Source organism: Schistocerca piceifrons, chromosome 5 (assembly GCF_021461385.2).
Source record: "Schistocerca piceifrons isolate TAMUIC-IGC-003096 chromosome 5, iqSchPice1.1, whole genome shotgun sequence".
NCBI classification, from domain to species: domain Eukaryota; kingdom Metazoa; phylum Arthropoda; class Insecta; order Orthoptera; family Acrididae; genus Schistocerca; species Schistocerca piceifrons.
Genome location: NC_060142.1, coordinates 156,062,275 through 156,079,755, shown reverse-complemented (window position 1 = coordinate 156,079,755; position 17,481 = coordinate 156,062,275). Strand labels below are relative to the sequence as shown.

Genomic DNA, 17,481 nt, shown 5'->3' with positions numbered 1-17,481 from the left:
TAATTTGTTTTTAAATGTTGGTTGGCTATCACTCAGACTTTTAATGGTATTTGGCAAATGACCAAAGATTTTTGTGGCAGCATAATTCGCCTCTTTCTGTGCCGAAGTCAGATGTAACCCATAATAGTGAATATAATCCTTTAAGCTCGCGGTAGCGTTCTCGCTTCCCGGCGGGGTCAGGGATTTTCACCTGTCTCGAGATGACTGGGTGTTAATGTGTCATCTTCATCATCATCATTCATCCCCATTATGGTCGGAGGAAGGCAATGGCAAACCACCTCCACTACGACCTTGCCTAGTACGGCCGTGCGGGTCTCCCGCATCGTTCACCTACACTCTGTCAAGGAGTATGGGACTTCATCATCATCATCATCAATCCTTTCTTCTGGTGTTATACTAAGCACTTTACTATTATTTTTGAATTAGGTTGGGTTATTAATAATAAATTTCATAATTGGATTTGTGTGTTGCAAAGGTACTGTGAACATCCCAAGTTCCTTAAATAAATGTCTGCAAAGTGATCTTGGGTGGGCTACAGCATTTATTCTGACTACACACTTTTAGGCAATGAATACTTTTTCTCTTAATGATGAATTACCCCAAAATATGATGCCATAAGAAAGCAGTGAATGACAGCAAGCATATTAAACTAATTTACTGATACGTTTATCACCAAAATTAGCAATAATCCTAATTGCATACGTAGCTGAACTTAGCCATTTCAGCAGATCATCAATGTGTTTTTTCCAATTCAATTTTTCATCAATGCACACACCCAGAAATTTTGAATATTCTGCCTTAGCAACAGACTTTTGCTCTGAGTCTGTACTTATCAATAGTGTTATGCCATTTACTGCACAGAATTGCATGTACTGTGTTTTCTCAAAATTTAGTGAGAGTCCATTTGCAGAGAACCACTTAATATTCCTACATACATCAGTGACAATTTCCTCCACTGATTTTTGTTCGTTGGGTGTGATTACTATACTTATATTGCCAGCAAAAAGAAACTCACTTTGCATCTTCATGAATACAGAGTGGCAAATCATTAATATATATTAAGAACAAAAAGGGACCCAAGAGTGAATCCTGTGGGACACCATTCTTGATACCTCCCAGTTAGAGGACTGCTGATTTTAGCAGATTATCTTTACTATTAATTTCACCCTTGTACATTCTTCTAGTTAAATATGAATTAAAACATTTGTGCACTGCCCCACTTACACCACAATACTTACGCTTATCTACAAGAATTTTGTGATTCACACAGTCAAAAGCCTTTGACAGATCACAAAATATCACAATGGGTGATGTTAGGTTATTCAGAGCATTTAATATTTGATGTCCCTAAGCCTTTCTGAAAGCCAAACTGATATTTTTTTAATACTTCATTTTTACAAATATGTGTAGCTAATCTTGAATACATTGCTTTTTCAAGAATTTTGGATAAAGCTGTCAGAATTGAAATTGGGCAGTAGTTGTTAGTATCGACCTATTCCCTTTTTTTATGGAATAGGTTAACAATAACATATTTCAGTCTATCTGGGAAAATGCCCTGTTTCAATGAGCTACTACATATGTGGCAGAGTCTGACTTATTTGTTGAGAACAAGTTTTTAGTACTCTGCTGGAAATGCCATCAATTCCATGCAAGCTTCTACTTTTGAGTGAATTGATTGTTTTCCTAAATTCAGTAGCAGTGGTGGGTTGAAATTCAATTTTATCGAATTGCATAGGTATTGCCTCTTCCATATACTGCCTTACATTTTCTAATAAATTTCTGGGTCTTATTTTCTCTGTAACACTTAAAAAATGACTAGGCCCATTAAAAATGTTTTCTGCTTCTGACTCCTTGTTAACAAACCTTTCACTGAGTTTGATAGAAATTCAATCTTCCCGCGCTCTCAGCCACCCTGTTTCCCTTTTAGCAATATTCCAAATTGTTTTCATTTTATCATCATAGGTGCTAATCTCAAACATAGTGCACATACTTCTGGACTTTTCAACAACTTTTCTTAATACAGTGCAGTAACTTTTATAATGTTACACTGTTTCTGGATATTACTCCTCCTAGCTATGAGACATTTCCCTTTTCTGTCTACAAGATATTTTTATGCCTTTAGTATGTCATGACTTTTTACGTTTCCCCCCCCCCCCCCCCCTCCCACACACACACACAATTATATTTCACTGTTTTCTTAGGAAAGCTGTTTTCAGATATACTCACAAAGGTATCATTAAATAGGTTAAATTTTAAATTAGCATGAGGTTCCCTATACACCTCATCCCAGTCTAACTGTTGCAACCTTTCCCTAAAATTTGCAATTGTTAGTTGAATTCACTATTTTTGGGGACTGTTTTGTGCATTATTGTATGGAGCTATGTCATATACTGCAACTAGCTGTGGATCACGATCAGACAGACCATTCATAACAGGAAAAGAATTTATTTGATTAAATTTATCTTGATCTGTACAAACATTATCTATCAGTGTGCTGCTTTCCTGTACCACCCAGGTAGGAAAATCAATAACTGCCATCAAACTGAAAGAACCAAACAATACTTCAAGGTCAAACTTTCTATGGGACTCTTTCAGTCTACACTGAAATCCCCATAAACAATAATTTGCTTCCCTCTGTCTGACAGATACCAAACAAAGAATCAAAGTTTTCCAAAAATACATGAAAATTTCCCAATGGGTACCCATACATGGCTACAATTTAAAAAGTACCATTATTTAGTATCTCCAGTACCTGCCTGTCTGAGCTTGTCATTAATATTAATTTCATTAAACTGATCCTGTCACATAGCTGTGGCTTACCAGACATGTGTACACAGTCCTGCATGTGAGACTTCTGTCTCATAAGTGAGAGTTTTTTTTTTTTTTTTTTTTTTTTTTTTTTTAAATTTCCAGGACTCACAAATTTTAGCAGTGCTTTGTCTATATGTGAAACACTCCACATTCTCAGCAAAACATGTCGTATTACAGGATTAGCAGAATTTTTGACTAAATCCTGACATGTGCAATTTGTATTTCATGCAATGTCCTGCATGTGACATCTATACAGAGCATTTATTCAAACTATGTAAAAGTACAAGCTGGCAATTTATTGCAAGAAAAATGGAAAATGTTCTGGTGGTGGTGGTTGTTGGGACGTTTAAGGGGGACTAAACAGCGAAGGTCATCAGTCCCCCATTCCACAATCAGGCGAGCCGAAAATCTACGGAGCAGGTAAAAACCAAAGGGGGAGGAGACGTCCCCCCAGGCGCTAAAAGAACACAAATGCAGCAACAAACACTACAGACAAGAACAGGACAGAGGAACACCAGACAGAAAGAAACAGAAGAAAGGAGGATGGCCGGAGACTGGTTGACTGACCACGAGAAAAAAAAAAAAGGGAAAGAGTCAACCATCTGACGGCACACCAGAACAGCAACAGACACAAGGACAAAAGACACAGAAAGGGAAAGGCGCAGGACCTCCCTAAATCGAACCATAAAAAGGACTACTACGGATAAAATGTAAAACATTGTCAGCCATGGAGGCATCGTCGGATAAAACCAAAGCCAAAGTGCCCGGGAGATTAAAAGATTGCCGGAGTGTGCGCAGTCGAGGACACTCCAGCAAAATGTGGCCGACCGTCAGCCGGGACCCACACCGACACAAGGGGGGATCCTCCTGACACAACAGATGGCCGTGCGTCAGGTATGTATGGCCGATGCGCAGCCGACACAGGACTACCGAGTCCCTGCGAGAAGCCCGCAGGGAGGAACGCCACACATCGGTCGTCCCCTTGACAGCCCGCAGTTTATTCGGGGCTGTCATGCCACGCCACTCAGCAGCCCACATCCCAATCAGCTTACGGCGCAACACCAGCTGCTGGTCGCGAGCCGTAAGGCCGATCTCCAAAGCCGGGGCGTCGATCGCCCCTTTGGCCAGCCTGTCTACACGTTCGTTCCCTGGGATGCCAACATGACCGGGCGTCCAAACCAAGACCACCGAACGACCAGAACGGGCAATGGCGGAAACAGACTCCTGAATGGAGGACACCAGAGGAGAGGAGGAATAGCAGCGGTCGATGGCCTGAAGGCTGCTCAGGGAGTCACTGCAGATCACGATGGACCTACCTGAGCAGAAACGCATATGCTCAAGAGCGCGCAATATGGCCACCAGCTCTGCAGTAAAAATACTGCAGCCAGCCGGCAAGGAGCGCTGCTCAACATGGGCAGCATGAGCAAAAGAGTAGGCAGTGCGACCATCAACCAGGGAACCATCAGTGCAGACAGTCTCACAGTCCGAAAATGAGGCGAGGAGCGCAAGAAAACGGCGACGGAGGGTCACAGGCGGAACCGAGTCCTTGGGTCCCTGTGCCAAGTCCAGACGGACGGACGGCCGGGACAAACACCAGGGAGGCGTAGGTGCACGGACCCGGAAGGGAGGCGGAAGAGGGAATGAACCCAATTCCGACAGCAGGGACTGAACGCGGACAGCGACGGAAAGCCCAGACCTAGGTCGCCGTTCGGGCAGATGGAGGGCCATGGCAGGGAAAAGCAGGCGACGATTGGGATGGCCTGGCGAGCAATGCACGTGGACAGCATAGTCGGCGAGCAGTCGATGGCGGCGAATCCACAGCGGGGGAACCCCGGCCTCCACCAGTAGACTATCCACGGGGCTCGTACGAAAAGCGCCAGTTGCAAGCCGGACCCCACAGTGGTGTATGGGGTCTAACAACTTCAACACTGAGGGTGATGCAGACCCATAGGCCAGGCTCACATAATCAAGCCAAGACTGCACAAGGACTCTGTACAATCGCAGCAGCGTGCAGCGATCCGCACCCCAAGACGTGTGGCTAAGGCAGCGGAGGGCGTTGAGGTGCCGCCAGCATTTTTGCTTCAGCTGAGTAATATGAGGAACCCATGTGAGCCGGGCATCAAACACGAGTCCCAAGAAGCGGCAAGTGTCCACCACTTCAAGCAGGTGGCCGTCGGGGTAAAGTTCAGGATGAGGGTGGACCGTCCGACGCCTGCAGAAGTGCATAACTCGAGTCTTGGCTGCAGAGAACTGAAAACCGTGAGTCAGAGCCCATGATGCTGCCTTCCGAACGGCTACCTGCAGCCTGCGTTCGGCGACTCCCGTAGTCGTGGAGCTAAATGAGATGCAGAAGTCGTCGGCATACAAAGAAGGAGACACCGACGACCCCACGGCTGCAGCCAGACCATTAATGGCCACTAGAAATAAGGACACACTCAACACAGAGCCCTGCGGGACCCCATTTTCCTGTGTATAAGAAGAACTAGAGGCGGCACCGACTTGCACCCGGAAAGAGCGGTGCAATAGAAAGGTTTGAAGAAAAGCCGGGAGCCGACCACAAAGACCCCACTCATACAACGTGGCGAGGATGTGATGCCTCCATGTGGTGTCATACGCCTTCCGCAGATCGAAAAATACAGCAACGAGATGCTGATGTCGGTTAAAGGCCGTACGAATAGCAGATTCCAGCCGCACCAAATTGTCCGTGGCAGACCGGCCCCGACGGAAGCCACCCTGGGATGGAGCGAGGAGACCGCGCGACTCAAGGACCCAACACAAACGCCGCCCCACCATACGTTCGAGCAATTTGCACAAAACGTTGGTGAGGGTAATGGGACGATAGCTGTCCACCGCCAGTGGGTCCGCACCGGGCTTCAAGATGGGGACAATAACACCCTCTCGCCATTGCGACGGGAACACGCCTTCGCTCCAAATGCGGTTAAATACCGCGAGAATGTGTCTCTGGCAGTCCCGGGAGAGATGCTTCAGCATCTGCGCGTGGATGCAGTCCGGTCCTGGTGCTGTATCAGGGCAATCGGCGAGAGCAGCGAGGAATTCCCTCTCGCTGAAAGGAGCATTGTATGTTGCAGAACGACGCGTGTGGAACGATAATGGCGTCTGCTCGGCCCGCTCCTTGAGAGAGCGAAAGGCGGGGGGATAAGTTGCAGTCGCAGAGCTCGTAGCGAAGTGCGCAGCAAGGTGTTCAGCAATGGCGGCAGCGTCCGTGCACACAGCGCCGTGCAAAGAGATCCCAGGGACACCCGTAGGGGTCTGGTGTCCATAAATCCGCCGTATCCGGGACCACACGAGCGAGGTGGAGACACAGGAGCCCAAGGAGGAAACATACCACTCCCAGTACTCCTGCTTACGCCGTGCAATAAGACGACGGGCGCAGGCACGGAGCCTCTTAAAGGCGATGAGGGTCTCCAGAGACGGGTGCCGCCTATGACGCTGGAGAGCCCCCCTCAGCAATCTCCGGCGACCACCAGGGGACAGCCTTCCTCCGAGGGAGGCCAGAAGAACGGGGGATGGAAGCCTCGGCCGCTGAAATGATGGACGTGGTTAAAACATGGACCACCTCGTCAATGTCACCCTGTGGGCGAGACTCAATGGTTGCCGCGGAAGTAAAACCCGGCCAGTCAGCCCTGTGGAGGGCCCAGCGGTGCAGGCGCCCAGAAGAATGACACTGGGGCAGTGACAAATAGATGGGAAAATGGTCACTACCACACAGGTCAGGATGCACTCTCCAGTGGAGGGATGGGACAAGTCCAGGGCTGCAAATAGAGAGATCGATGGCCGAGAACGAGCCATGGGCCACACTGAAATGCGTGGGAGCACCGGCGTTCAAGAGGCTAAGGTCGAGCTGAGCCAACACATGCTCCACGGCCCAACCGCGCTCATCGGAAACAGTCCCACCCCATAGAGGGTTGTGGGCATTGAAATCGCCCAGCAGCAAAAAAGGTGGCGGCAGTTGGGCTATCAGAGCAGCCAGGACATGCTGCGTGACAGCACCATCAGGTGGAAGGTAAATACTGCAGACGGTAATAGCCTCTTGCGTCCACACCCGAACAGCGACAGCCTCTAAAGCTGTTTGTAGAGGTACAAACTCGCTGTGAAGAGAGTTCAGGACATATATGCAGACGCCACCAGACACCCTTGCATAAGCCGCCCAATTCTTAAAATAACCCCGATAGCCACGGAGGGCGGGGGTTCGCATTGCTGGAAACCAAGTTTCCTGCAGAGCAATGCAAAGGATAGGATGACGGCTGATAAGGTGGCGGAGCTCAGCTAGATGGTGGAAGAAACCGCTGCAGTTCCACTGGAGGATGGTATTAGCCATGGATGGGAAAGGCGTGAAGGGACTGGGGAGGCAGATTACACCTCCGGGGCCCCTGCTGCTACTGAGTCACCACCTGGACAACAGCTATCTATTGCACCCGAGGGACTGGCGAGAACCATGTCCTCAGCGGATGCCAGAATCTCCACCTCATCTTCGGATGCAGAGGGAGAAGGTTGCGGTGGGACAGGTGCCACCGCAATTTCAGGATGCTTGGGAGCCTTTTTCTTCGACTGCTTTGCGCGCTGTGCCTTAGGTGGGTCTGGCTGGGAGGGCCTCACTGGGTCAGTCTCAGGGACTGAAGACGACCGTGACGCCCTACGACCAGCGACCAGTGGTTGTTTTACAAACTTGCGGGTGTCCGCTTTGGCAGTGGGCAAAGCCTGGGATGGGAGGGCCCCAAGGGACCCCTTCCGGGCGAGAGGAGCCGAAGAAGGCACACGCTTCTCCGGCTGTGAAGGGGGAACAGATGTCCCCGGTGGTTGGGGTGGTGTTGCTACTGAAGTAGATGGAGCAGGAGCAACAGGGAGTGAAGTGCCCCCCGCAACCAAGGGGGCCGGTGAATTCTGGCAGAGCTGAGAGCGAACTGGTGTTGCAGCAGCGGCATAGGTAGACGTCATGGGCACGGGATGTAGCCGCTCATATTTTCGCCTTGCCTCGGTGTAGGTCAGGCGGTCCAGAGTCTTATATTCCATTATCTTCCTTTCTTTCAGGAAGATCCTACAGTCCGGCGAGCAGGGGGAATGGTGTTCTCCGCAGTTAACACAGATAGGAGGCGGGGCACATGGAGTATCAGGATGCGAAGGACGTCCACAATCCCGACACGTGATGCTGGAAGTACAGCGAGATGACATGTGCCCGAACTTCCAGCATTTAAAACACCGCATCGGAGGAGGGATATACGGTTTCACATCACAACGGTAAACCATCACCTTAACCTTTTCGGGTAAGACATCACCCTCAAAGGCCAAGATGAAGGCACCGGTGGCCACCTGATTATCTCTCGGACCCCGATGGACGCACCGGACGAAGTGAACACCTCGTCGTTCGAGGTTGGCGCGTAATTCATCGTCGGACTGCAGAAGAAGATCCCTGTGGAATATAATACCCTGGACCATGTTGAGACTCTGATGCGGCGTGATGGTAACTGAAACATCCCCCAACTTGTCACAATTGAGCAACCTCCGTGACTGGGCAGAGGATGCCGTTTTGATGAGCACAGAACCAGAGCGCATCTTGGACAAGCCCTCCACCTCCCCGAACTTGTCCTCTAAATGCTCCACAAAAAACTGGGGCTTGGTCGACATGAACGATTCTCCATCAACCCGCGTACACACAAGGTACCGGGGTGAATATTCTCCACTGCCTTCTTTAGCAAGACGTTCCTCCCATGGAGTAGCTAGGGAGGGAAACGATCTCAGATCAAATTTCTTCCCGTTGAGGTTAGACCTCGATCGGTTAGAGACTGCTGGTGGAGGCCCACCAGCGATAGATGATGTACCACGCTTCATTGCGGGTCATCCGCCCTGATGCCACCTACTCCGACCAAGGGCCCTCCCCACGGGCGCCACCCAGCCACAGCAATAGCCACCTGGCAGGATGGCCATTGCCGGGAGTCCTGATGCCCCAGGGAGATGGGCATCGACTCCTTGGCATACATGGGGAGTGAACGGCGCAGGCATCAGTAGAGCGATCTCTGTGTTGTCAGGGGGCTACAACCAAGAGGGTACATGGCGGCCCCACCACAACGGACTCGCTACCGTGCTGGATGTTAGGTGACATGTGATCCATGGTCGCCGTCAGTGCAGAAAATGGCCCTGCACAGTGTTTGGCAGAAAGGGTACGCAGGAGCGTATCCATGCCCAAGCGATGGAGAGCGGGCAGGACTGCATTGAACGACGAATAAGATGGCGAAAGTTCTCAACACAACATGGACACAATGCACCAAGTAAGGCGCCCTTCCCCAATCGGCTCGCTCTTCGGAAAAATTTTGAGATATGGAGGTCAAACCCGAGAGGGGACCATCACATACGGCCGAAACGTTAGAGACTCCTTTTAGTCGCCTCTTACGACAGGCAGGAATACCGCGGGCCTATTCTAACCCCCGAACCCGCAGGGGGGGAAAATGTTCTGTACTTTGTATATGCAGTACTGTTTTGATACTTCTAACAGTCAGTAACGCATAACAATGTTTTATGAACAAATAAATACTGTGTAACTGTCACACACGTGACAGCAGAATTCCTAAGATGAGATCAGTTTTTTTTTTAATTTTTGAACGTGTGAATCGATATGTGTTGCTGGGCATTGTGGATTTCATTTAAGCTTCATAAGCAAATTGAAGTTAACATATCTATGTTCATATTAACAACTTTGTTGTGTTTATTTTAGCTATTTAAGTTAAGTGACTGTATAAATATCAACTTCTGTGTTTTTTTCACACCTGTGAATATTGCCATTTCATAATTTCAGCTATGTAGGTGGAGTGAATCTATCGATACAGACATGATCAATGAACAGACTGCAGTGGAATACTTGTTCCTGACAGCAATAAAAGTGAAATGGAGATGTATGTGCCTTGCAGCCACTAGTAAGTAGTCCATGGATGATGCAATCCTTGTTGGGCATTACAAGGAAACGAAATGATTGCAACTGGAAACAGGGTAAAACAATGCTGAAGTGTACAGTTGAAAACTGCAATGCACAAATGATAACACCTGCTCACGATTAATCCACCTGGGTGTCAATAGTAGACCTAATACTTGTGGCAACTTAAAAAACTGGAAATCTCTATTGATTCACGAAGTCCAAAACGCTAATTAAAAAAAAGGAAGGAAAATCGTGCTGGTCCCCAAATTTCTGAACCGAAGGAAGCCTGCTTAACACATTCTCAATTTTTATTTAGCGAACTACATGCTCGAGTTAGCTTATTCAACCGTGTATGTGAAGAGAAGAATGTCAACTCATCAGAAAGGGATTCAGCATCAACTAAGCATTGGAGCCTTGTAACAAGACCACCCTTGTTCACAAAGGTTGACAGACAACTTCATAGATGGCACACACACGTTATTTACAGACGATAAGGTAAACTATATAGCGGTGGAATTCTCAGATAACTTTTTAACAGAGGATAGGGCGAAGAAATTAAATGACTGGTGTAGATAAGAGCAACTGACTATAAACTACTGTAACGTAGTGTATCTGTCGTATAGTTTTGGTTCAGGGCTCATTGTATATCGGCTTTTGTTGCAAGAGGTAACCATGAATTCCACCGGAACTATCTGTCATACCTACATATAGATTTTGTTTTCGGAGAAGTTGACATAGAAAGGCTACTAGTGCTACAATATCTTTTAGTATATCAATAGAAATAACAGTTAAACAACAACTAACCTGCACTCTCTTATACACGCTCATATCTACAAATTGTATTTTAAAGGCAGAGTCATCTAATCTCCACTGTAATAGTGATGTACACCAGTTGGCAGCTACAAACGTTCAAAACGAAAATTCATAAACATGTTATATTTTTAATATAACCTTCATACGTAGCACGACGTCGGCAACCTATTGACACAATAGTAGCTGAAAATACAAACACAATACTTGCTGAAAATACAAGAATCCCTATGAGAAACAAATCATTTTTCACTTAAACTGAACATTACAAACAACGCCACAGGTACACGCTTCCCACGAACTTAAGTTCCAAGTTGCAAACATCGATTTATTCGATTGTTTTAAATTTACTATCTATGGATCAAGTGAGAGACGTAACTAAAATGAGTATGGTACAACTGGCGTTCGACTGAAATCGACAGATTAAATATAGCGCCGAACTTGACGCCGGATTCACACACGCAACCTATGCACACATTTACTGAGACGTCAAAGCGTGTGGCTTTGGTACCGAGACCTAGAGTTCACACATGACGCTACAATTGCTGCGCAGTAGTACAGCTTTCAACATAGCTTGAACTGATATCGTATGGGTTGCATTTACGTATTAGTGCAGGTTATGACACTAGACGTGTGACAAGAGTTAAATATAAGGAAGATGAAACCTAAATGTTCGAACCGAAAATATATTTCGTACAGGGATAAATCAGGGGTCACAAACGCATTTACAAGAGAAGTAACACTTACTTACTCCATGACACTACGGTCCTCTGATGACCTTGGCCTCCTCAATCACAGATTTCCAGTCGTCTCGGTCTTCAGCACACGTGCTGGTACTGCTCTCGGCTTCCACATCTTCCAGCCATCTCACACGTGGTCGTTCCCTCTTTCTTCTACCATCAGGAAGTTCCATCATCAGCTTCTTCGGGAGCTATTCTTCTGTCATCTGCTGGACATATCCTAACCACCTCAGCCTTCCCATTTTTACTGAAGTTACCAAATCAGTTTCTTTGTACAAAGACCTTATTTCTTCATTAGTCCTAATTCTTCATACGTCTCCTTTTGCAGGACCAAAAATCTTCCTCAGCACTTTCCTTTCCCAGATATTTAATTTCTTCTCCAAAGTCTCCGTCAGTACCCATGCTCAAGGTATATAAAACTTTCTACTCTTTCGAAACTGTACCCTTCTCACTGGAGATCGTCTATGTTTCTTCTAACTCTCTCAGTTACAATATACTTAGATTTTGTCTCAGTAATTTCTAGACCAAGGTTCTTGCCAGCAGCTTCAGTCTCTTTGAAAGCTGATGTAAGCGCGTCCTTACTTCTAGCACTTATTAAGACACATCTGCATAGGCTAATATTTGAAGAAGCCTATTGTAAATATTGCCTCCTGGGTTTGTGGTTATTGATCTCACTGCATTCTCTAATACCAGATTGAATAGTACTGGGGATAATGGGTTTCCCTGTCTTAGGTCTTCTTTCATTAGAAAGTAGAAACGATCTCGACAGACATGGCTGAACTTTAACTTGGCTTCTACTGCTTTCCAGGGTCATCTTAGTTAATTTTATTAACTTCTTAGGAAATTTGAATGTCTGCCTTGTTTCCCACAGTGCTGGTCTTTTAACTTTGTCTTAGGCCTACTTAAAATCTGTAAAGAGATGTTCTAATCATACACTAATATATTCGTAGGTCTTCTCCAGCACCATACGTACTGTAAAGATATGCTCAGCTGTAGACCTCCTAGATCTGAAGCCTGCCTCGTACTCGCCTAGAATTCATTCTGCTCTTCTACTTACTATCTTTGTTATAGCAGTAGAAAGGATTTTGTAGACGATGCTCAGCAGGGATATTACTCGGTAGTTCTTACACTGCATGCGTGATCCTTTCTTATGTATAGGGCAGATGGTCACTAACGTCCAGTCCTCTGGCATTTTCTCTGTTTCCTAGGCCATTGTAATTATTTTATGTATCCTCATTACTAATATTTCACCTCTGCGTTTTATCGTTTCCGCTGTTATGGGGTTGGATCCAGGAACTGTGTTATTCCTAAGTTACTTTATAATTTCTCTTAACTCTTCTATCGAGGGTGGTTCTGTGTCTACTACATCATCATCTCCATCCACATCTTGTTCTCCTTCAGTTTCTTTTCTAGACCTTTCATTTTTCTCTTCACTTACGATGTGTCTGTTTGACAGTAACACTTCAAAATGTTGTGCTCATGTTTCTATTAATTTCTCTTTTCCAACTACCAAACTGTCTGTCTCATCTTCCAGCATGTCCACCCTTGGCTAGTATCCTCTCTTTGTTTGTCCCACACCATAAAATAATTTCTGCCCCTGCTTATTTTCAAAGTTCTTCTGTATTTCATCCATCCTTTCCCTTTCCTCTACTCTCTTTTCAGTCCATGCTGAATTCTTAGCTATCCTTCTCTTCTCTTTAAACATAGCCAAATTAGTTCATGTGGTCTCTGTAAGATTCTTTGTCGAGCTTGATTTCTATCAACCAGCGCCTTTGACATCTCCTCATCAAACCATCCGTTTCTTTTCTGTTTTCCTGTTTCTCCGAGTACCTCCTGGGCTGTTGTATTTAATGCTAATTTAGTTTCCTCCCACAGTACGTTGATATCCTGTCCCTCCATCGCGCTGATCTTTTGCAGCTTGTCTTGCACTTTGTTCCTATACTCTTCCTCTTTCCTCTGGTCTTTAAGCATCTCCATATTGTAAACTTTACTCTTCTCCAACCAACCCTTGTGGCTTTTACAGCAATCCTGTGTAAAGTTTTGATTCTTACCAAAACATGGTCTGAGTCAATAATCGCTCCTCAGCAGCTGACCACATCCAAAATATCTCAGGCATGCCGTCCATCTATCAATACATGATCTAATTGTTTTCTTGTCAGCCCATCTGATGATATCCAAGTCTCCTTATGAATGTCTTTGTGTGGGAAGCACATACTTTTAATTACCAGTCCTTTGCTAAAAGCAAATTCAGTCACTTTCCAACCATTGTTATTTGATTCCAGCTATTTACTATGAAGTCCTTCCACCAGATGGTTCCCTTTCTCTTTACATACCTTACCATTACAATCCCCCAGGATAATTTTGACATCGTACTTTGGCAGCTTATCATATACTTGCTCCAATTTTTCATAAAATTCTTCTTTCCTATCTTCTGCTGCATCCTCCTTTGGTGCATGCACACTAAACAGCGACAAGTTGGAGAATTTTCCCTTCAACTTCAATCGACATAATCTGGGATTTATTGTTTCATATCGCATTATGGCGTGACTGATTGACTTCTTTACCATAAAACCTGTTCCTTATCTATTTTCTTCTTCCCACTATTGATCAAGGTATAATGCTGAAGATCGACCATCTCTGTTTGTTTCCATCTTATCTCTTACAATGCTACAACGTCATTTCGGTACTTCAGTAATTCCTTCTTGAGCTTCCTGCTGGCTCCCACCTGGAAGATACTTCTCACATTCCCTATTCCGATATACCAAAATCGTTGCTGTTTGATGTGCCTTGGTTGTCGTAAGTTTGAAACAGTTCAGTTGTCTCTGTGAACTGGTTGCTAAACAATATGCTGTTTTGTGGTGGTGGTGGGGTTTTTAGCCCCACACACCAACCCCCAACCTGGAGGACCAGGAGTCTTGATTTTCGGGTACTTGGGCCTAGGAGGGTTGCCTTCACTGCAGCTGACCGAGCCTCTCATGCCCATGCTAGTTTTGGTTCACCATGGTTATTTTATTTTTCCAGTACCACCGGGCGACCGCTATGGTCGCAGGTTCGAATCCTGCCTCGGGCATGGATGTGTGTGATGTCCTTAGGTTAGTTAGGTTTAATTAGTTCTAAGTTCTAGGCGACTGATGACCTCAGAAGTTCAGTCGCATAGTGCTCAGAGCCATTTTTTCCCAGTACCCTCTATATCTAGAGGGCATTCCCCTGTCTCCCACCTGGGGAGGCGCCCGATGGGGGACTAGTAAACCCTACATGGGAAACAAATAACACTCGAAGATGCAATAGCTGTCTGTTATGGCAATCTTTCAACAGCAGCCACGTAAAAGTCATCGGCAGACACACCACTCTTCCAAGATTTTAGAATCTTATTTTATTCATCGATCTAGATATTTAGAGTAATTAAATTTAGTTCAACAGCTGCCACATAACATTTGGGGCTATTTCCTGTTAGTAATCCACAATTTATACAGTGCTTAGTCCCACAAATCATGAAGTTTATATTGTACGACTCGCTTTTGGGCAACATAATAAATTTGTTTATTTATTCATCCAAAAACCCATCAACATTGTGGCATAGTCCCACATCGTTGGTTTGAAAATATTTTGTGTTCTGTTGTGCCACACACACACACACACACACACACACACACAAACACACACACGCACACACACACACACACACACACACACACACACCTGTCATACAGAAATCGAATTGAATGCAGCAACTGTTACTCCACAATAACTGCTTCAGAATGCTCATGCTTCGAAATACAGCCACCAGGGAGCAGTGGAAGGAGGGAAGTGGCGTAAAAAAGTACAATCAAATTGAACTTCCTGTGGCGTCTCTTGCATCTCTTACGTTGCGCCACTGAAAACTGAGAGTTCACACATGCAACTTCAGTATGCCACTAACTGTGTAGACTCTTGTGTTATGTGCGCAAACCCATCTTTAGGCTACTATACAGGTCAATCTGTTACCACAACTTTTATTTGGCATTTACATTCGCTGGCTTCACCAACTCACAACCTTTCAAACTTACCCATAACTCAGGCTACATTACAGAGCAATCCGTCAACGAAATCAACCAACTCTGTTCGACTGACAGCTGTACCCTAGCCAGTCCGACGTCTCTCTCTCTCTCTTTCTCTTTGCAGGGGATACTATTCAGACATCAAAATTTAAAAATAAATGACAAATATAGCAATGTAACATCTAACCTTGGTCAGACACTTCGTAGGAGATACATTTGTAAATGCCTCTTCAGAGAATAACTGTGACTCGTTTTCAACTAGAGTAGTAGATACAATTGCCAGGAAACCATTTGTTTGTATGAAAACAGGTAATTTAGTTCTTTAAGTAAGATGAATCGATGGCTATCATTCCTTTTAGATTCCTATATCTCTATATTGTCTCGGCTGTGGCATAATATGTACTTCTGGTTGTATCTCCAAGAACTGCGATAGTACAGAGTGGTTGGCAGTGATAAAATATCGGAAGATAACCTATCAATGAATAAAAAGCTGGATACAATTATCAGTGCTGATTCTAAGATTGAAGAACTGCAGTCTCCAAAATATAACGTAAACATATGCTCCCAGGGCTTCTCAGGCGAAGGCCACAGTGACAAAGATGACTTCAGGGCAGCAGCCTGTGACGCACAAGGGCCGCAGGCAGCGACCATGTGTGCGATTTCAGAGTCGTTGCCGGGCCAGTACACATGACAGCGCGCCAGAGATTTTGTGCGAGAAACAACCCAGTGCCCTTGGTGAAGGAGGCGCAAGACCGAAGCACGCAAAGACGCAGGTACCACAACACGCGGCGAAGCATTTTCGGTAGAAAGGAGGATAACACCATCCCTAGCCGTGAGGCAGTAACGCAAAGTGTAGTAGTTCCGCAACGGATCAGAAGTCTTAGCAGACGGACGATCTGGCCAACCCTTCTAAATACAGCACAAAACCCGGGAGAGGGTATGGTCAGAACCTGTAGCAGCCGCCAACCAGTCCCGGGTGATGGGGAACCCGTCCACAACCCGCTGCTCGGCAACATCCAGGTATAAACTCAAAAGTTCGTCCCTATCGATCGCCAGATCAGGACCCACGGGAAGGCGAGACAGTGCATCAGCACTCGCATGTTGAGCCGTCGGCCGGAAATAAATCTCATAAGTGAAACGAGACAAGTAAAGAGCCCAACGCTGGAGGTGGTGGGCAGCATTGTCGGGAAGTGATGTTGATGGATGAAACAAGGAAACAAGGGGTTTGTGATCCGTAACAAGATGAAATTTGGATTAATAGAGAAAAACACCAAACTTATGAAGAGCATAAATAATGGCCAAAGCTTCTTTTTCAATTTGAGAATACTTTTGTTGGGCACCCGTGAGCGTTTTGAAGGCATAAGCAATGGGTTGTTCAGAACCATCAGAAAAACTGTGTGCAAGGACTGCACCGACCCCGTAATGAGAGGCGCCCGTGGCAAAAACAAGATGTTGGCCAGGTCGATAAGTAGCCAGGCATGGGGCCTGTTTCAGCATAGTCTTCAATTTGTGGAAAGCCGCATCGCATGATGCGGACCAGTTAAAAGGCACGTTTTTATACAACAGGCGATGCAATGGTTGAGCCACCAAAGCAGCAGACGGTAAAAACTTCTGATAGTATGCTATTTTCTTCAAGAAGGCCTGCAGTTCCTTAACAGATGTAGGGCGAGGAAGGGCATCGATCGCAGCGACAGTTTGCTGAAGCGGACGAATACCATCCCGAAGAGTTGAAACCCCAAGTACGTGATAGATCTACATCTACATCTACATCTACATCCATACTCCGCAAGCCACCTGACGGTGTGTGGCGGAGGGTACCCTGAGTGCCTCTATCGGTTCTCCCTTCTATTCTAGTCTCGTATTGTTCGTGGAAAGAAGGATTGTCGGTATGCTTCTGTGTGGGCTCTAATCTCTCTGATTTTATTCTCATGGTCTCTTCGCGAGATATACGTAGGAGGGAGCAATATACTGCTTGACACTTCGGTGAAGGTATGTTCTCGAAACTTTAATAAAAGCCCGTACCGAGCTACTGAGCGTCTCTCCTGCAGAGTCTTCCACTGGAGTATATCTGTCATCTCCGTAACGCTTTCACGATTACTAAATGATCCTGTAACGAAGCGCGCTGCTCTCCGTTGGATCTTCTCTATCTCTTCTATCA

The 17,481-nt window shown here is 45.9% G+C and overlaps 1 protein-coding gene across 5 annotated transcripts in view; it reads right to left on the bottom strand.

Moving 5' to 3' along the window:
• Nucleotides 1–10,886, bottom strand: part of LOC124798227 (39S ribosomal protein L13, mitochondrial-like) — a 42,101-nt gene extending 31,215 nt beyond the window's left edge. The window contains exons 1-2 of one of the 5 annotated variants that reach the window (XM_047261539.1): nt 10,820–10,875; nt 10,541–10,732 (exon numbers count right to left, since the gene is read on the bottom strand). In XM_047261539.1, coding sequence (XP_047117495.1) covers nt 10,541–10,564 — 24 coding nt within the window. In that variant the 5' untranslated portion in view covers nt 10,565–10,732; nt 10,820–10,875. Of the gene's footprint in view, nt 1–10,540 lie in introns of all 5 variants that reach the window. The other 4 variants (XM_047261538.1, XM_047261541.1, XM_047261540.1 and 1 more) reach the window with 4 other exon arrangements.
• Between the last annotated feature and the right edge of the window lie 6,595 nt (nt 10,887–17,481).